The sequence below is a fragment of the Chaetodon trifascialis genome, chromosome 2 (genome assembly GCF_039877785.1).
Source record: "Chaetodon trifascialis isolate fChaTrf1 chromosome 2, fChaTrf1.hap1, whole genome shotgun sequence".
In the NCBI taxonomy this organism is placed as follows: domain Eukaryota; kingdom Metazoa; phylum Chordata; class Actinopteri; order Chaetodontiformes; family Chaetodontidae; genus Chaetodon; species Chaetodon trifascialis.
Genome location: NC_092057.1, coordinates 12,919,928 through 12,941,418, shown reverse-complemented (window position 1 = coordinate 12,941,418; position 21,491 = coordinate 12,919,928). Strand labels below are relative to the sequence as shown.

General features: G+C 41.4%; 1 protein-coding gene across 1 annotated transcript in view; it reads right to left on the bottom strand.

The window, feature by feature from the left end:
- The window catches only part of dlc1 (DLC1 Rho GTPase activating protein), a 77,215-nt gene extending 63,417 nt beyond the window's left edge, over positions 1-13,798 (bottom strand). Inside the window, exons 1-4 of the mRNA XM_070971169.1 lie at positions 13,708-13,798; positions 10,936-12,937; positions 6,699-6,833; positions 6,238-6,351 (exon numbers count right to left, since the gene is read on the bottom strand). Coding sequence (XP_070827270.1) covers positions 6,238-6,351; positions 6,699-6,833; positions 10,936-12,873 — 2,187 coding nt within the window. The 5' untranslated portion in view covers positions 12,874-12,937; positions 13,708-13,798. The remainder of the gene's footprint in view (positions 1-6,237; positions 6,352-6,698; positions 6,834-10,935; positions 12,938-13,707) is intronic.
- Between the last annotated feature and the right edge of the window lie 7,693 nt (positions 13,799-21,491).

Here is a 21,491-nt window from a genome sequence, read left to right as displayed (position 1 = left end):
TTAAGCCAAATGTCCCAATTAAAACCCTAAATCACAAGCCTGAATAAGTGTTACCTAAATTGCACCTGGTTTTACAATGAATTCCTGTGTACATGTTTCAGCATCTATGAATTTGTGTGTGTGTGTGTGTGTGTGTGTGTGTGTGTGTGTGTGTGTGTGTGTGTGTGTGTGTGTGTGTGTGTGTGCGTGTGTGTGCGTGTGTGTGTGTGTGTGTGTCTCAGAGTGCATTCAGTTTGTTTGTTCCTTCTGTGATTTATGGCTCTTCATTATCAGCAAGCTGCAGGGGTGTTTCCAGATGCCTGCATTTTCCAGTCATCCTTAAGATTTACTGTCAACAAGTACCATCATCCTGCAACTATTCGCTGCTCTTTTTACTGTCTCCTTTACGTAATAGATGTTCGTTTCGCTTCATTGACTCTGTGCGTGCCCTCAGCACTACCAACTAGTGCTCGTTAGCAACAAACACAGTGGACTGATGTTTTCATGTTGGATGAAAAACCATGATTCACTTAACTTTTTAAAAAAGTACCAAAAACCATATGGAGGCCATAAATCACACCAGTGATTAAGCTGATGTGATTTAGGCGTCGTCCCACAGTGTGTTGTCATTGAGCACACGAGTGTACACACAGAGATTTATGTGATGTGTGACTTCCACAAAGATGCTAAACAGAAAGCTCATTCTGTGAAACAATTAAGAACATCATAGCTCACATCGATTTTGACAAAATGTTCAGTATGCACACTGAGTCTGGTTGATACATGTGGAGAGTTTTAATACATTTCATCATGGCATGTTTTGGCTTCATGCTGTTTTGGATTGTGTTTATTTATTTTATTTGTTTTCTGATTATACCCTGCCAAGCACAAAAAATATAAACTATATTCATTTAGTATATTCTTCTCTCTCCAGTTCTTGGAGTGCTTTATCCATAGCTATAGCTTTGAATCGACAGGAAAAACATGATTTCCTTGTGGGGGTTGAGAGAAGTTCATTTTCCACATCCTGTTCCAAACACAAGCCTTTTCTTTTTTCTTACCCTCTTTTTTTTAAACCACAGCAGGTCTGTGTTTGTCTCCCTGTTACAGCTGTGCAGAGCAGAGGAGTGACCTTGGGGACAATGACACCACACAAAGCGGCTAGCGTGGCCATGACCAGAGCCACTACTGGCACCCCTTGTCACACTGAATGGCGGTTGGTTTCATAGCTCGCTGACTCATTATGGCCTACTACAGTCTTTAAGCCAAATATGTGCATGGAATGTTGGCAAACATAATTATGCCCGCTACGCATGGTGTTGACTGTTGACCAAGGACAGGAACGAGAGAGGGTGGGAGCGAATGTAGAGATAAATTAAAGGCAGTGAAAGCAGCAAAATATTGAGTCTTTTATCTGAGTGGGACACTAAGAAGGTGTGGTTTGGATAAAGGATGTTTGGGGACTGTGAGGCTGCCAAACCGGAACACAGAGGAAGGACAGAGCAGAGATCTGCTCGTGACCTTAGCACGCAAACCACAGCACTTCTATTGTCCACCAGACCACAGACAGATAAAGAGCTATGTACATACATAACCAACAGACAGGCAATGAAGTCTTTCCGTCATTCCAAAATAAAAATATCTCTAACTCAATCAACTCCCAAAGTAATCCCTTGAATCCAGACATAAATAGACTGGAAATTGGTACTTTCACTGTCAAATAGCAGCAAAACCCCCAAAGGAGATGACAGAATTTGTGTGTGGAGCACTGTTGCTGTGGGTACAGAATACCGATCCAAACAAAGGGTCAAAGGTTGCCCTGTTCTGGACTGTCTACCAAAGACAGACAAGATGAGGGTAGGCATGGGGCAGCACCTTACCTGTCACCATATGCATGACATGTAAAACACTCCTGTGCTAACTTTAACAGACAGCCACGGTCTGCACCTTGTTCAGTAGCTGAGGTCTTTAGAGGATTCTGGGTATGTCTCTCTGGTGGGAACGCTCCGTGCTGAGGGTGACTGATATGTTGTTTCCGACTGTAACATTCAGAGGAAGGTGGTCAGGGGTCAGCAGCCTCCACCCGCCTCTGTGGCTTGGCACATCCTCTGCAGCCACAGAGCTCTAAAAATAGTCACATAACAAATGGCTCTCACACCAAGCGTAGCTAACGCTTGTCACTATAGATTATGTTTGTAATGACAAATTAATGACAGCTCATACTGCTATGGCAAGCAATTAAACAAATTCTTTAAAAAATCATAACAAAATCACTAAAGCTAGTGCTACTCAAGTTTGGTAGTAACTATACCAAAGAAGGAAATCTGTCACTCTCACATATATAAATATATCTTAACATTATTCGATTAATCAAGAACATAATCAGTAGATTAATCAACATTGAAAATAACTGTTAATTGTTAAATATAATATACAGCCAAGTCAATAGATACACACCAGTCTATAAACCAAATAAAAGACACCTGTTGCAACATAACAATGCTAGACAAATAAAATTGCAAGACACCTGCTACACTAAGCAAGTAATAGAAACCTGCCAACAAAAACACTCTGGGCAAAGAATAGCAGCTCCACCATGAGAGAAAAACACCTGCTGTGGCCCAACATCCGCTACATGTTAGCCCCATATTCGATGCAAGAGTAACAGCCACCTGCTGAAGGCTAACAATAGCCACCAGCTATGCTAGCAAGGAGCCAAGAATCTATTCACTTGAACCCAATGCCTTATCCACAACAATGACAATGTGCACACCAAGTGAATGTCCAATCATCACCATCGTACACAGCCACATACAACCACTTCACTTTTATCACTGTTATATAAGACAGAGCAGTACGAGTACGTGCTTTGTACAATCACACCAAAGTGTTGCACTGAGTGTCAGGATGTGTCAAGGGAACAGCAAAACACAAATATCAGTTACCTCTTGCATAATCCATCATAAGATGGAGGGAAGGCAAACGTACAATGATAAACACTTCAGCATCCTCTCCAAACATCACTCATATCAAAACACTCACACACAGTCGCTCCTCAAATCTATAAACAGGTATCTGCATATGAATGCTGAATCTGTAAGCAGGAGACAAGATTCCGGTATCAGAAGCTTCTGGTTTCCGTTGGTAGTCCAAGTCCATTGACCAATCATGTTTGAGAGCGCACTGGCTGAAATGCAATCTCGGAACCCATTGGCTACCATCCGACGACATCTTAGCTTTTGTATTTATCTGCATTCATATGCAGATATCTGTTGAGAGATGAGCTGAAATGCCCAGTTACTGAGATTGAAAGTTACTCATTGGATAGTAAACCATCACTGGCACACGGAAAAGGGAGTCTTGGCCCAGATATCCGTTATCTGCATATCTGCTGGTTACATCAAAAGCCCACAAACGCTGGCCATAGACCCAAGAGGCTAAATCATCATGAGACGATAGTCGATGTGCTCCGAGATTGGCCACTCTTCTGCGATCTGACTCGTTTTGGAGGTCTATGTTGCTTGTTGTTGTTGTTAATGCCTTGTAATACATATCTGGTAGTCATCCAGAGTTCAAAGAATACGACTGTATCAGCCAGTAACAGTTCTGTTCCTCGTGCTTGACTTGCATGACCCATAAGCATCTTTTTTCAGCAGTGGCAATGACTTCAGTCCCCCCAAGTGCCAACATTCACTGATGGCCAAGATGGAGGTTCAAAGCCAAAGTGCTTTATATCTATAGTATCAAGGTTTTGTTCTTATAGATCCACATACTGAAACGGGCTGCACTCACCATTGGCTTGCTAAATAATATGTGTTGTTTGCTGTCCTGTGTAAACTTGAAAACACCTTCTTTTAAGGATTTATGTCAATACTCAAGACAACGTATGCAAATGCTAGTGAAAAAGTTAATTAGCACAGAGTCAGTAGTAGTAGTAGAGTCAGATTTATTTATTTATTTATTTTATCTGGCATTTTTCTTGTTTGAAAAGAGGTTTATATATATATATATATATATATATATATATATATATATATATATATATATATATATATATATATATATATATATATATATATATAAGACTATTTTAAGTATATATATATATATAGCCTGGATTGGGGGGGTTGAACAGACTGTATACAGTACAAAGTTTGTTTTCAGAGATTTGATTGTTTGGTGTGTCTGCACACGAGGTGAACAAAGTAAAGGGGAAATCCTCCAATTTAATGTGATCCAAAAGTCCTACTATTCTGAAGCTTGTAATGTTCAGCCTTTGTCAATGTACAATGTCCCATGTATAATCTATAAAAGCTTTCAGGGTTGCAGTATAATGGTTAATACTTGAAGAAAGGATGAGATTATTTCCTATTATAACATATGAGATTACACTCACATTAAAGGGAAACAACTGTTAGACATTTGTTTTCGACTCTCAGTATTACCTTCCCTGTTATTTAGAACTGAGTAGTGTTTTTATGCCATAACAAATGATAGTAATTATTCTGTGCTTGTTTTATTGTGTGATTATATTATGTACTATATGTTGTCATCCTGTAAAACAACTGTGATGTCTGGTTGAATGAAAGCTTTAACCCAAACCCTGCTTCTTCCTCACATCTGCCTTGTGTTTACATCATTTAAAGGATTTGTATTGTCTAGCTAAAAAGATTAAGGGGGCGTCACAACACATTGAGTGTGAAAGGACTCAATAGTCCCCTACTACTAGTAACCAGTGAGAATCCCCTTCATGAGGTCATCATCTCTTTGGCCTCAATCAATCACACCACGGGGCCTCCACTGTAAAAAGCCTCCTATTAGGCGCAGTGAAAGCACTGTTTACCTAAGCTTAGTGAGTAACCTTGGGTTACTGCAGGAATGGAGGTTGTGGAAACAGTTGGCCACAGACATAATACATCACACCTCACAGATTATGTTGTTCTGTGACCCTTAAATTAACCGTCACGTGAGTGAAATAAAGCAAAAAGAGTTGTGACATGCAACAATAAAAAAAGCTATAATTCAGGAATGTGAGACATCCTTTTCATCACGGAGTTCTGATGTTTCCACAGGTCGCAGCTAGATAAGAGGACTATTTTGCAAAAGAAACATCCTGTTCGGCATTTAGGGTTATCCCATTGTACATCACTACATCATGAGATAGAATTGTCTCATCGCAGTTCAAATAGATAGATAGATAGATAGATAGATAGATAGATAGATAGATAGATAGATAGATAGATAGATAGATAGATAGATAGATAGATAGATAGATAGATAGATAGATAGATAGATAGATAGATAGATAGATATTTGAACTGCTATTCAAATGATTGCTTGTGAAAGCTTGCTTGAGTGCTCAGTCTTCTGACTACTGGCCTGGTCACTTTGACCTCATTCTGATGGCAACAGCAAAGCAAGGCTGACAAAGTCATTAAGTGAGCAAGCAAGGGGTTTAAAGACACACGTCTCACTTGAAGCGTGTCCCCCTACCCCTCTCTCCCCCCTGGCGTGACTTTTCACCCCCAGCCCCCTCTTCTGACCCTTTTGTTGGGGAGAAGCAGTCTAGATCTTTGAAACTGGCTAATTATAGAGTTTTAACGTCCGCTTGGCTAAGCCCTTAGTACTGGGGGACATTCCTACAATTGGGAGAATCACTTCAAGTGTGTGTGTGTGTGTGTGTGTGTGTGTGTGTGTGTGTGTGTGTGTGTGTCCTCTGTGTTTGCTTATTCAAACTTTTGCACAGCTATTTCACAAGAGAAAAAAGTTTGTTTTATTGGACATATAAAAGCTGTTTAACAGTAGCTCTATGCTCTAAAAACAATGCACATCATTTGAAATGTTTTAATCATGGGCAATCAAGAAAAACCAGAAACCTATAAAACGGCCACAACTATGCACAAGTGATGTTTCCAGTCTTAAAATCATCATTAAAGTTTAGAATTCCTATAATTACTCAGGAAATTTCTGTGATCGTTTGAAAAACTGTAAATATTGTTCGAATAGTATTCATGCCTTCAAAATAGAGACAGACAAACCTGCTGATTTTAGTTTAGAAAAACAGCACAAATGAAAAGTAAAGGAGGCCAAAAAGGAAGTGAAGAGTAATGGTGAAGCATGATAGTGGTAAAGAGTGTGTGTGAGTGTGTGTGTGTCTAAGATATTGATATATGGATATGGGTATTCTTTGCAGATGTGTCACCTCATGACCTGCTGATTATGGTTGATATTGACACTGATATGATAGAGCTGACTTACCCCACTCTTAGGTTTTGCTCCAAGGGCTGCTGCAGATCCTGAGGAGGAGACAGCAGCAACCTGTGCATGTGGAGGGTTTTGTGATGCTGCTGGCACAGATCCTAAATCAAACTCCTGCACAGGTAAAAGACAAAGATGGCAATGTAGGCATTACATTGCTGTGCATTGAGAAGTATTCTTCTCTATTTCAGTGTGTCTTCAAAAAGTGACCAAGAGCATAATTTTATAAATGCAAAGGTCTCAATACAGTTCATCAGCAGAGGACTGATCCCCAGTGTCTACAGACATGGCTATGCCTCATACCAGCCACTAGGGGATATATAAGCTTGTAGCAGGTGAGGGAAGACATGAAAGAATGGATGAATGATTGCCATTCATTCACAGCAGCTTTAAATAAACAGTTGTTTCAGTTGCAGGAGAACCTTCAGCCAAATCCAGCAAGGTAACAGTCAGGTGTGTACCAGGAGTTGTCGTCGATGAAGGGTCGGGGTGCTGTCCATGGAAGAGGTGGCACTGAGGGCATTTTCAATTTCCTGGTCCAACTGGTCCAGCTTCATCAGCAGCAACACCATTGAGTCCAGACGAGCATGCTCGCGCTGAATAAAGATACAAATCAGAGAAAAAACAGATCACCATTGCACTGCGCTCATACTGAAACTCATTTGGTCGTCTATTAATGGCAGGGTTGGTGGTTCGATCCCCAGCACCTCCTGTCCACATGTCAAAGTATCCTTGAGTGAGACACTGAACCCAAATTGCTCCCAATAGTTAGGCCAGTGCCTTGCATGACAGCTCTGCTGTCATCAGTGCCGTGAATGAGAGGGAAATTGTAAAGGCCTTTGTCCTTTAAGGCATAAAAAGGGCCATATAAATGCAGTCCAGTTACCATTAGCTTCCCTTCTCAGTCACTGTGACAGGGGAAATTACTCAGGTACTTTATCTGTACAAAGGATGTTTATAGTGGATTCATTGAAGTTTTTATATTTTCTGTTGAATGGTCTAACCACTGATAAAGTAAATCCGTGAATTGGAGTAAATTTTAGTGCAATTCCTGCTCAGGCCATATGTTGCTGGCAAACATCAGGCATACTGTCGCTGCCATTATTCCCCTATTTTGCTCACATTTAGACGTAGCTCAATCAGTTAATGCCAAACTGATTTAGTTGGGTTCCATGTCCATCTAAACTCAATTCGAGGAGTTCTATTCTGTAAACAGCTATGGACATCCTTCTTTCCCCGCTCCTTACCTCTCTTTCCTCTTCCTTTTCAACTCTTTATAACTCTTATCCTGACACTTTCACCCTCTGCTCTTCTACATCCTTCTCCTTTCTGCACTTAAAATAGTCTTAGTTGTTGCCTCTGCTTTTTCTACATACCCTGTGCATTTAATGTTTCTAAACTTTGTATAATCTCAGGTCCATTTCTAATCATATGACTTCAAGACTTAAAATATTTTCCCTGTAGTCCTCTAAGCTGCAACGTTCAATTAGCCCATTTAACGCTGTGATAACAGGTCACACACTGACCTCAGGTGGTGTGTCTCCAGTAAGACAAGCTAAATGACATACAATCCAGCCCACCTTCACTCTCCACCTACCACTCTGTCCTTGGTTGCTATCCCTTAATCCTGTTTTGTCTGAGGAAATATAAGCCCTTGTCTCAAATTCAAAAACTTGTAAAATCCCTTTCTGGAGTTCTTAACACAGTATGCTTTCATTTCCCTCTGCCTCTGTCTTTTATCCTGGCTCTGGGTGTGGCTCTCTGTCTGAGCTTCTCTGCAGAGAAGAACCCCAAGAAATTGCATCACACAGCTGGCTCATTAGTCCCAAACAAACCTTATTACAATCTCCGCTAACAGACCCTGGTAAATACTTTATGAGGGTGAGCTCATGGGACATACAGCCACTGTGATTGTATGTCTGTACAAAGTTATAGAGGCATGTTGACATGTTGAATATGAGCGTAGTTTTCATGTTTCATGTTCATAATGTGATACATTAGAGAGAAATGTTACTGGGTTATGTAGGATTAAGCGAGTGCTTTGTACAAATCATAAACATATCCTGTGAAGTGGCAAATGTGGCTCGATCTTGCTTTAGTCAAGTTTACAATGGGTGTGTTGTGATGACAAGATTCATACGAGCTGAGCTGTGACTAATGCTAATGTGTGTGAGGTCGACAGGCTTATGGAGCCTAGATAAAACCTGCATCGTGATAAACAAGCTACAGCTCCAACCCTGCGCCTGGCTCCCATCCCTAATAACGTCTTATGACTTGCGCTTACATTTATTTTCCAGTTAGTGCCTCATTAGTCTGTCAAAAGCAGTTCCTATTGGGTTTGCTAAGGGAGCAAACAGACATCGTGGGCCATGTGTCTCATGGAAACGTGTCTCACACTGATGCATTCATTGGGACTCGTGGCAGCGCACATCGTTACGTTCTTTCTCCTCGGCAAAGTATCACAATGAAACATTGTGTCGCGGTAAAACAATGACATCTTTACGAGGCCTCGCTGAATGAACAAAAGCATCTGGCTCGAGATGGCAATAACAACCACAAAACGGCAGAGTAAAAAACAAGTGCAGTGCAATGTCAGGCGCCTCAGAGGCAAACTTTTTTAGGGGGCATTCTGGTGGTTTGGGTGTTCTCAGAAGGTTTCTTTTCTCTCTTTCCCATCTTTTGAGGTTTCTGTTACATTCCTCTCGACTTCCTGTTTTTTTGAGATGGGAGACAGTTCCCACACTGTTTGAAATCTTAGACCCCTCCTTCCCCTTTCCTCTTTTTCAAATACCCTTTTACACCCGGTGGTCTGCATCCCATTTCTCAAACCTGTCCACTAACAGAGTGCAGACGATTATGCATCAAAACACTGCTTACATACTTTTTTGATGTAGGTATCTCATTCATAAAGCATGCAAAAAACAAACATTTGATTAATATAGGACAGAAGGGCAGAAAAAGAGACAGGGAAAGCTTTGAGAGGATGATGTTGCCAAGTCGTCTGCTGTAAGATAAACGACAGTTGAGCCAGTTTGGCCCTGAGGTCAGAATAAGGCCTTGTTGCTAAAACAAATAAACACAAAGCCCAATATCAGGTTAATCTGAAGCCATTATGCAAACCAGATGGCTTCATTTTGCAAACTGAATCTGCAACAACATGGTTCACTGGGGACATAATCATTAGTTAGTATAATATCTTTTCAGAGATAATTCCAGGTTGCTGTCGCCGTTGTCCAATCAGATATAATTACATCAGTTCAGTGATTTTATTTACTCAAGAGCTTCCTCTCTGTTTTCTTTATGCTGAATACAGTATGTTACCTTTCTTGGGGGCAATGTTTACTGCCTTTTTCTGTTCTCACAACCTTCCCTAAAGCACAATTTCTAAGTAAAATGGCTTCATACAGCATGTAAATACACCCAACAGTGAAAACACTGAGGCGCAGTCAAAGAGGAGGCAAGCCATCACCATATGGTAGATGGATTGCCTGGTGTCTTCCACTTTTATGGCTGAACTGTTTTTGAGTTCCAGGGGCCAGTTTTTTTGGATATTTAATCCAAAGGTTTAAAGTCATCCTAAAATTGAAACTGGAGCCAGTGGTAATAAATGCGGCACTGGTTTTCCATGTCCCTCCACTGGACTGTGATCCCTCACTTTTGGCAGCTGATGGGGTGACGTCAACATTGGTCATGACTAAGAGGGCCACCAAAGTTTTTACGCAAACACAGAATTTATGTTGAAATAACGAAACAGTCCTGCAATAATAATTTGTGTTGGAAATCTCTGGGATCACATGACTCGACCAGTGTCAGTGTATGATTCATGAAGCAAGCGCTGTGACTGGTCGCATACATTACTCACTCGGCATCGTAGCTGTGTTTTGATAAGTGACAAAACTTAAATTAGATATGGATTAGATATATCATATTATTGAAGGTCATTGTTTTTCTATCCAGCCTAATTTTTAAAACTAATACATTAAACCTGTATGAAGATACAACTGTGAAAACAACTCAAGCACAGGATTTTCATATTAAACTCTGTTAGAGTTGCTGCTTACAAGCGGGTGATCGTCTTCAATGAGAACGGATCACAAGAATTTAACTTTCTACAATATGGTATTTGTCTAAACAACGTGCCTGCTTAATGCACCATGCATTGTACATAATGGATTTCTTGTTGTCATTCCAAAAAGTCCAACACTGCAACTACCAGTAGTGAATAAACACCATGTCAGTTCTCAGGCCATTGCTTTGTTCCAACAAGTTTTCAACATGTTACTGTACCTAATGAGCACCCTGGCTAGCACAGTGTAAATAGTACAACATACAGTATTTGCTGGTGAAAACAGTTTCATCCTTTCACCCTGGAGATTACTTGAGCTTCAACCCCCTCTGTGTTCATAGTCTCATGCCCTTATAGGACCTTGTTTTGCAACGAGCGGTTGAGAAAGAGTAAAACATTTCACAGATCCCCCCACTCACAGATCTGTAAGCATGTGAGAGTGAAGTCATTGTTTTCCAAGCGGCTTGCCAGAGTGTGGGACAAAAATTATTTGTAGGCCGTATATGCCCAGTCTATGTCAGTTCGATCTGAAAAAGAACTTAATTTCAATGTGCTGAAGACAACTTAATTCAAAGTAATATCACTTATGATCAACTGCACCTCTTCCACATGTATACTAGATGTAGCCTTACCTTTCTCATGCGCACTCTGACCGTGTTGTCCTCTTTCTGATCTCCAGGTTCATTCGCTCCATCTAAAACTGGGCCGGCAAGTTGTGTGTCACCATAAATAATCGTGTGTGCAGCCTCATCTGTCTCCGCCATACTAGAGACTGCTGCTGCTGGTCTGCGGTGTTCCCTCTGACCATCTGCCACCTCAGAGGCAGGTGACTCACTGAAGTAACAACCAGAGGCCTCTTGGTTGCCATAGAGTCCCTCTGGTGAGAGCTTGTCGTAGACCTCTACAGAGCATGGTGGCAGGATTTCAGTGTGCTGATCAGTAGCTGCATGTTTATCACCCATGAGAGAGTGCTGAACATCTGGATTTTGGGTGAAATTGGAGTTCTTTTGAGGATCCAGTACAGGGGTGTCATCTGGCTCAACGTGGCTAACTTCTGGGATAGTGTCCAGCTTTGAACAGCTATTTTCCAACTGCTGAGCTACAGTTTGATCTTCACAACAAACCAACTCTTTGGACACTGAGCTTTCGACTGTGCTTTCCGTTGGTTCACTTACGGATGTTGTCGTTTCCAGATCCTGGTCTGCACACTGAGTAATGCTCCTCTGTATGGGGTTTTGTTCTGAATATCCTGTATGCAGTTTTTCAACTGCCAAAGAGCAACACTGACCTTTGAAACAAATATCAGACGATGTGATTGGCCCATACCTGACTTCTGCGGCCTCCTCGCTACTTTCTGCTAGTGCACTTTCCTCTCCCTGAGGCCCGTTCATTGCTGTCATTTCAACATTAGGCTGTTCCAACAATGTCTGGTAGGATATTTCACAACCACAAGCCTGATCCGACACCCCAGTGCAGTCGTGATTATCCTGCCCTCCTCCTCGAGTGTCTCTTGAGTGATGTTTAAGTCCTGTATTTTCATTTAGAGTTTCTGGGCCATTTAATCCATCCAGCTTGTCAGCAGAATCTGCACTCCGGCTTTCACTTACTCCTTTGTCACATACTTCTTCAACCACTGAAGTCACAACTGGTTCCACAGTTTTCTTAGCCTGTGACATCACATCACCACTCTCCATCATATTAACTGAACTGTGCAGCACGTCAACAGGTAAGGTTACGCTTGCATCAGCACAGCTGAAGGTGGAAATCGTCTCTTCCTCTACTTGTGGGAGGTCAGCTTGAGGTTCCAGTTCAGCAGCAGAGGACTGGTCTAGTGTGACCTCAGAGATTTCAGGAGGTCTGCAGTAACCCTCTGTATGGCTCTCCTTTGTTTCCTGATGATTTGGAAGTTTGCCAGTCTGTTCACCAGCAGATTCAGACAGTGGAGGCCCATTGTTTGAAGAGATAGAGATGCATTGTTGCTTTTCTCGAGAGATATGCTGACTTTTAAAGACATTATCGTCACTGCAGATGTTGTGACTCGTGCTACACTCTGTGCCAACATCACCTTCACCATTGATAGTTTTCTCACTGCTGTTGTCAGTTGCACAAGAAGTATTTGCAATAGACATCCCGCTGTTTGAGTAACAGTGAGACTCCCCAGAATTCCCAATGTTTGTGGTTTGGAGATGCTCTGATTCAGAGGCCCTTTGGGAAATGTCAGCATCCACCAACTCATAAGGGCCATGAACTGACTCCTCCTGCAAATCCGGAGGAACTTTTGCATTGCTTTCCCTTAGCTTCAACTCTTCTGATTCAGTTTCATCATTCATGACAGAAGGAGTCACCTCTCGTGTCTGAGCCAGGGCCTCTGTGGGCAGTTGGTGGGATCCCTCTGGCATGGAGGCACACCTTGTCCGTCGACCTTGTTTGGAAGCCCCTGCTCCCAACCAAGGCCCCTCGCTGTCCACCCCACGACAGCAGACCAGATCCAGATCATCGTAGCTGTACTGTAATCCTGAAGCATGAGTCACGTGCTCCTCCCAACTTCTTTTCCGTATGGCAACTGGCATGGTGGACAGCCTGTGCTATCCCATACAGCTGCTTTTGACGGCAGGTGGAAATGGAGAACCAGATCTGCTGCAATCGAGAGGAGACATGGGGATAAGAAAGTCCAGTGTTCCCAAGAGTTTACAGTAACTGAATGTGCAGATGACGATAATGTTTCACTCTTTAAGTAAACAGCTAGGGAGTAGTGAGTGGAAGTTCAAGAGGGGTGCAATTATATTGCAGTCACAATTTCCTGGAAAGTATAAACTCTGCTGGATCTGTACAAAATGACAGGATTCCCAGTAATGCCAATCAAACATTGAAAACTGATATATTTTCAAGGAGAGCTGTGCCAAATTTCATATTAAAGCATGCCAATTGCATTGAATGTATTTGATCTGAAACAGCTTTTTTTTGCCTGAAGTGTTAAGAAGCTTCCAGGAATAAACCCAACGAAGCTGCCTGGATTCTAAAATATCAAAATAAACAACAAATGTACATGCCCCTCGTTTACTTTTAACATCTTTACATGATGAAGTATAACCAAACCAGTTTGTCATTTACACCACAAATACACTGGTTTGTAAAATTCAGAGTCAACATTATCATAATACACACTGTGGGTCTTATCACAAGAATCAAACCAAACTATACTGCTCTGTTTTTTATTCCTGTCATTTTAGGTCAGAATGTACAGGAGTAAAGGAACACAGGGATACATAAAGAAAGATGTACTAAATTGAAGATGACAGAAAAGTCAACTGAGCAGCTTCTTAAAGAAAAACATATAAATGTTACTTGAGCACTAAAATCTGCATCAAAACTTATGACAAGCGTTTTTATCTCCACCTTTTCACCTTTTGTTTCCTCAGGAGAAGAGCTGGATGGTACCAACTGCCATCTGCACCCTCTCTCGTATGAACTTGCACCTGGTTATCAGTCAAGTACGGAAGGCTACAAAAAATGTCCAAAAGCGGTGGCTCCTTCTTGGCCTTCAAACAATAGCATAAACAGACACCTCAAAACATTTCAGGTGTTATAATTTCCTTTTTGTAAATTCTCCAGTGATGAAACATTTTTTTCACAATATAAACCAGTATCTGTTAATACAGTAATTAAACACCAGGTGATAATCCAACAAATAGATTAGAAATCCAGTATTTGGCGGGAGTGCAGTGATCCAGAGATTTTTCACAAGTTGCCTTTTCATTCATATACTGAAAGGAATACGTCCACACTTGAGAAATATGAATCCATCTCTTTCCAAGGAACTTGACATACGTTCTATTTTATAAGCAGTCCTTAGTCTCGGTTTCTGCAAGCCATTTTCTGGACTCCAGTGAGCTTCTCCGCTGTAAAACTGTCGGAAAGGCAGTGAAGCCCCCAAAGGCAGGCAGAAAGCCGGGGAGCAGAGAAAAGTCCAAAGACAACTTCCATCTTGATCACATTAAGGTTTTTGCTGACGCTGAATGCCGAAGAGTCGGGGTGGTGTAAGAGGGGCCGGGTTTTCTTTCCCCCACTCCACCCCTGCTTTCCTCCGTTCTATCCTTTTTCTCATCAGGTCCCCTCCCCGCTGGTTTTGACAGGGAGTCTGAGTCACATCCTAGGAGCCCCATCCCCCGTCTCACAACTCACCCAGCACACTATACGCATTTATTCCCTCCACCCTCCTCTAATGTACTTTCTCTCCTGACTGTTTTAGAAACTTCCTCTCCGCTTCTTCTTCTTTCAAAACCTGTCTCTCCCCTCTCCTCAGTGGACTTTTCTTCGTTCTGACTGGCTTGCTATTTTACTAAGCTAGGCAAAGCTCCCACCAGTTGGTTTTGATTAGTAACAGACAGGCTGCCTCGTAAGACCTCTGGCCGTGGGCCAACAGAGATTGCATGTTTTGGCAGTTATTTCTGAGGCATGCTTTTTTTGAAATTTGTCATCTTGTAACTCTACAAGTATTCTTAACCAAACACACTGGCTATAAAAGCAAAAGCAAGGCATGATATCTTTACAGATATACGCTTTGAGAATGCATTTTTCTAAATATTCTGTAAGAATATCTGGAAAATATAAATCACATTCAAAATGTTGTATGGCGATGGGGATACTGTTAAAAGTGCTGTCAACCTGATATCTTTGTTTTATAGTAGACCTAATGGAAGAAAAAACACTAAAGCACCCAAATGCCAGTAATTCATTTCCTAATATAGTCATTTGTCAGAGGCACTCAGCAGAAAGAAAAGGCAAAGCCAGAGATATTTACACTTCACGTCACACAAGACAAATGTTAATAAGCTCATTTTGTCTTTAAAGTTTCATTGAGACAGACATTGTAAAACAAATAAAATATTCCACAGATTTCCATTACCACTTAAAACCTTCAAGGGTCCCATAAGCACAAAAATGCACTAGAAATTTGTAACATTATAATAGTAGCGTCTCCATTCAAGCATTCTATAAAGTCTCCTAATTTTATCAAGACTATTTTCTAAGTAGGGTCAGTTGCAAAAAATGAGCAATGCACCAAAGCAGCAGGGACAATGCAAGCACAAGAGAGAACTGGAATGAAACCCCCTCCAACTATCCCTGCAACCCTGGCCTCTAACCTCTGGGTCATCCAGATGTGAGGTGAGGCTCTGGATGAGTCTTTTCTTAGGGGCCTCGGTGGGAAACTGTACACTGCCATCAAAGTTCACTCTCCAGGGACACAGATGTTCGTACTCAAGGGGAAAGATCAAAGTTCAACAAGACTCTCTGCAGCATGTCACATGATGCGCTCTGTGGTTACGCTGAGTACAGTGTAACGAAATGCAGATCTTTTCAGTCACAGTAGCATCCATACGGACATGCTGGTGATTGAAGTGCAGAGGCCGACACAGAGCATGACTCAAGCTATCCATTCATTACCTCATGTAGACATCCAACACGGGCCTGTAATTTAAAAGGCTAAGCCTCCCCCCTGCCAATCCAACCATCCTGCACGGCCACAGGGCAACTGTCCTACGTCACAATCAGTGATAAGGTGCAAACACATGTTAAATCAACATGTGCGAAACCACATGCCCACGAGCAATGCCTCTGAATGTGTGTTAGCTACAAGAGAACTTACACATTAAAACTGGAGAATTAAAGCAAAATGTAGCTTGAGCAAGAGTGTACAGCCACGCCAGCAGCTCTGTGAGACACAGTAGTGCTTTGAGGTAAATGCAAACATGCTAATATGCTCACAAAGGCAATGCTAACGCACTGATGTTGATGGTAATATCATTGTGGGAGCTACTTATTTGTCATTAGCATTTTGACATAAAGCTTCATACGTTTGGCTGTGATTACACAAAACAGTCTGATCTATGAACTAAACTGATATGAAATATGAACTGAAATATTCTGTGTTTTTTTTTTTCTGCTAATTTACGTGGACATATGTGGAGTCCATTTTGGAATATGTTTAAATGACTATCTGCTGTGTATAAGTTTGAGTATTTATTTGGCCTTGAGGAGTCATCGCTGCAAGCCAGACTCTAAGTCCCACATCACACAGGATGAGCATGAACATTCTCACAGGCATGCAGAATCATTGGTCACATGTCTGGAGCGGTCGCATACATGGTTAAGAAAGACCTATTCATGATTCACCCTATAATCCCCCACTGTTCAACCCCTCGACTTCTTAAGTGGAGCAGTGAGGGCCCAAAGGAAACAGCCTCACATTCCTCACTGATATAGTTTATTATTGGAAAAATAAGCCGTCTAAATCATGGGCACTGAAGAACACACAATGTTTGCCCATGTAGGAAAATGTAGGTGACGCTTTCAGGGGAAAAAAAATCCTGTCCCTCCTATAACTGAGTCATTTTGACTCTTTGCATACACAAAGACTGCTTTGAGAAGATTTTCCTGCACCCTTCTTTAGGCTTCTTTAAATAACCATTTTCTACTATACTTACCTAGCAGTTATGAGAAGTTGTAAAAACAGATCTTGGGTTCATTTACACCAAAATAAAACTAAACAAAATGCCAGAATCTCGTCTGAAATTCTAAAAATAACATCAACCAACCACACCAAGATCCTTGCAATCCTTTGCTGTCACTTGCTATGCCCTGTGGTTAATGACTCCTTTTCAAAAGCCTACAGTCACGCCGGTTTAAATAACAGCGTTTGAGGCCTGGGTGGGAACTTGAGCAATCGCAATATTGTTGAATGAAACATCCCCAATGTAGATGATGCAACTAGAGCATTTAGAAAGCCAGTTGAGGGCTCCATTGCTGTCTTAATTAAAAAATAAAAGGTCTTTAATCATCTGTGGATTTTAACTAGCTTTGCTTGTGTGGGTCTAAAATGCAAGAAGTCATCGTGGGAGAAACCGAGGGGGTCTTGGCCACTGATCATGCGTTATAGTGTGACCGTTAACCATGGGAACAGGAAGTATGAAGTTATTGAGGATACAGACCATAACAGTCTCCAGGCTAAAATAATCTATTTAATCTTCTTGTGAGAGGATCTGCGTGTGTGTGTGCGCGCGCACGTGTAAGAGACAAGACAGAACGTTATATACAGTACTATAAGTGTGTGGGTGGTTTTGTTTGTGTATGTCTGCATACTACATGTTGTTCTCATGTGTCACATGAGATGACACCGACTTGTGTCACCTAGGCCTTACATTTTTATGATGACATGCAAAATGCTGTGTCACCCACTGAGAAAGTCCCATTGGTGTTCAAGCTTTACCATCTGTTCTTTGTTTTTTAGTACTCTGGCATGGTGAAAAGGTCTCAAGCACCAGCAGTGTCACAGTGAAGGGGACGTTTCCATTTTAGACGTCACTGCTCTTACTAGAAAGCAAACATCCTGCATCTGTCACTCTATTTGTGTTGCACAGCATTTCGCCAAACCTCTTAGGGATGACTGTATAGTTCACATGAGCAAATGTACAACCTCAATTCCAAAGAATTTGGGACGCTGCTTGACACATAAATAAAACACAATGTGAAAATTTGCTAATCCTTTCTGACATATTCTCAATTGAAAACAGTACAAAGACAACATATTTAATGTTTGATCTCATCAGCCTCATTGATTTTTGTAAATATCTGCTTATTCTGAGTTTGATGGCAGCAACACGTTTCAAACTAGTTGCCTAATGCTGAAAATAATTGGTTGGAATGTTTCACAGGTAAACAGGTTCGCTGGTAACAGGTGATAGTATCATGATTGGGTACGAAAGGGGCGTCCTCAGGAGGCTGTCATTAACAAACAAGGTCCTCCAAGAGACTCACCTCTTGTCTCTCGTCTCCCTCTATATATGAATGGTATCCCAAAGTTGTCTGTCCTCTTTTCAGGTCTTCGTGGTCGAAGGAGGTCCCGCAGCTAAGGTCCTACCGGGTTCTGTGGCCCATGCAAGATGCTTGACATCAAAATAAGGACAGAATTATGCTGTTTCTTAGTAAAGGTTACAAATCAGGAATAACTGTGCAAGTAAATGCAGCCCGTGTTCTGCTTAGACAATGTAAATGCATGTCCAAGAGACAGTTCCATGTGGACCAAGGCAGGGAAAGGTAGCAACAACAGCTGGATGTCGTCTGTGTACTCTGCCTCAAACATATGCCCTATAAACCTATAAACACCCACACCTGAGCACGTTCTCACACTTCTGTAGCCTTAACATGTATGAAGGAATGCACACAGCCATACCTTCAGATGCACATAACATAGGAGCACTGTACACGTGTGCATTAGCACTGAATGTTTCACAGGCTGATATCACAAGTATGAGAATATAATATGTTTAAATTGGTTTTCCAAGCAGATGTTTAACTTTGCTCTTGTTTCTGGCCTTGATTTGTGCTTATATAACCAAAATAAGACAACAATGCCTTTCTTGAGATCATCCACATGAATGATAAAGCAACTGTCAGTGATTCACAAAGAATCTACTGTGAAACTGAAAAGTGAGTCATATATCACCACCCCTTCTATTCATTTTTTGCACCAAAAAAAAAAAAAAAAAAGTAGGCGCACTGTAGACAAATTATTTGCCTTTTGGAACTCATCACATTCTCCAACACTTGCCATTTTCTGACAGCTTGAATGTTGAAAGTATCTGAGGAGAGACACAAAATATTTATCCTCTTGCCGTGTTGTTTATGAGGAACGATTCTTGAGCTCGGACCAGTCCTTGTAAGGGCCAGAACAGTGACGTACTACATCCCCCACCCTCCCCCACCCCCCACCCAGGATTCTGCTGAACATATGCTGTGCTGGCATCGACTCTTCCAGCAAAGATCCAGGAACACGTGTTGTCCTTGGACACTGTTGCCACAGCAGCATCAGAGGGAAATACTTGAGACCGAGAGTCAGGAGATGAGGGGCCAGGGGCTGTTTCATCATTTGATGAGCGGGACCTCTGAGCAGTTATGTTTCCGCCCCATGTTAGTTTGCATTTTGGTTCCAAATGTAACCTCCCAACATCTGGCCTTGTTGTCTCACGTACAATCACATGGAAATTCCAAAGTGTTGTGTTAAGCATATGTTCTGGTCCTGCAAGATCTCCATGTCTTTACTCTTATTTTTGCTTTTAATCCACACTGACACAATAACAGCAATTATCAGGTATGAGGAAAACGTACATGTGTGTCTGTCTGGAATACAGTGTTTAAAAAGGGGGCTGTATGAGGTCTAAGGCTGCAGGAATTTTGCACTAGTCAGGGACGCAACCGATAAGATTGCCACAGTTAAATATTTACCTTCCCTTCCGGTCTTCTAAGCAATGCAGTAGAAACATTTATAGTGCAATAAGAGCTTGAGGAAAATAAGACGTAAGCCACCTCTTCTTCAGGAAACTGTTTTGACATTCCAGCCCACTCAGGAAGTGTACAGGTCAGGAAATCTTCACTATGAGGAGAAGGAACCTCTTGAAAAACAGCAGGCTGGGGGGAGACGCCTTCTTGAAAAAGATGGTACTTCAAATATTTGACCCCTTTCAGGAGCCACCAATGGCAAAATGTTGAAATCCTATATCCAACTAACTGCAACACAAATCAAGAGTTTCAGGGCAAAAGCTGCTGTGTTGCTAAAATAATGATGTACAAGGGGCACTGTTTGTTTGTTGTTGTTTTTTTCCAGAAATATAAAAATGCTTAAGATACAAGATACAACAATGAAATAAACTCAGATCTCAAATCACTAACCTTTGTTGTTGCTTGGACTTGTAAATATGTGTTGCCTCTTGATAGAGCCTACCATGTGCAGCTGGGCTGCACAGTGTGTGAGGGGACCCTTCTGCTGCAGCAGTTTCTTTGTCAGCAGGCATCCCCAGTCAAGTGTCTCTGAGCAAGATGCAGTCATGTAGTAGCCCAGCAGCAGGGCTACCTGAGAGTGTCTGTAAAGAATCATTGTGTAAGCGTTTAATGGAAGAAATTGGTTGTAGTTACACGACACAGACTGCTGGGGGCGACAAAACCTCATATTTATCAATGTGGGGAGCTGATGCACATGGACATACGCAACATTATGATATTATAAATTGCACGTTTACAATTTCTACATGTAGCTAGCTTAGTTTGAGCGCATTGTCAGCTCATTTAACACACTTGAGAGAAAAACATTAGGACTGTAAAGTAAAAGAGGCCGAAATTGTGAGGTCCACGTCAGTGCCATTCAAACTTTAACTTACTATCCAGCCTCTCCACTGCCCTGTCTGTGAAGCTTGCTAGTCCAGCCTTAAACGTCTCAAAGTACTAATTTGACAAAGGGAAAAACACGCTGTTATTACATGAAGACGAACAACCTGAGAAAAGACTGCCTATGAACCTGAAGCTCATGATTACTCACCTTTGTGGGTGAAATTGCAACCGCAAGGTGGCACAGTGAAGTTAGCAAACCAGCAATTTCCCCCGGATAAGGTTCATTTTACTCAATTAAGCGTTAGTCGTCTTTCTGATGTAATTATCTGCCATTTCGAGTGACAAGCCTGGCCACACCATGAATTATGCTCACAGTCAACGGTTACTTCTTTGGTCCAGTAAACGGCGCCAAATTCTTCACGTACGTTCATCTACAAACCTACTGTGGACACTACCGGTATGCTGCTTTCAACGCAACTTGTAACTTTCTAACACACATGGACCTCACTTTTTAATAACAAAAGTGATAGTAATAATAATTATTTTATTTTTGAACTGCAATATTTGATAGTCATGTTGTAATTTGCATGCACAATAATTATGTTTAAGTCTTAACACTATATGTTACATGTAGCCTATTCGATATGCTTACAGCATTATAATGATTCATTTGATTATAATAGTATTCCGATTTGCTATTTACATTTTTTTCTAATTATCTTCAAAGTTCAACTGATTCCAAATCAACTGACCCTCATAAATATAAATAGTCATTTATGAGGCAACCAAGGAGGTGTTTCTACGGGACCCAATTCCGAATATTGAGATGTTCATTCAATACAGCTTGTTTTTTTTTTCTTTTGTTTTTTTTCTTTGGCATCATTTATAATATTGTCACAGAAGTAAAATAAATAAATAAAATGAGAAAGTGAATTAAAGCTCTGATGAACAAACAGCCGCACTTCGGCTCTTGCGGTGTTTGTATGCATGATAATTCGGATATTTTGATAGCCCGTGAAGGCAGCAC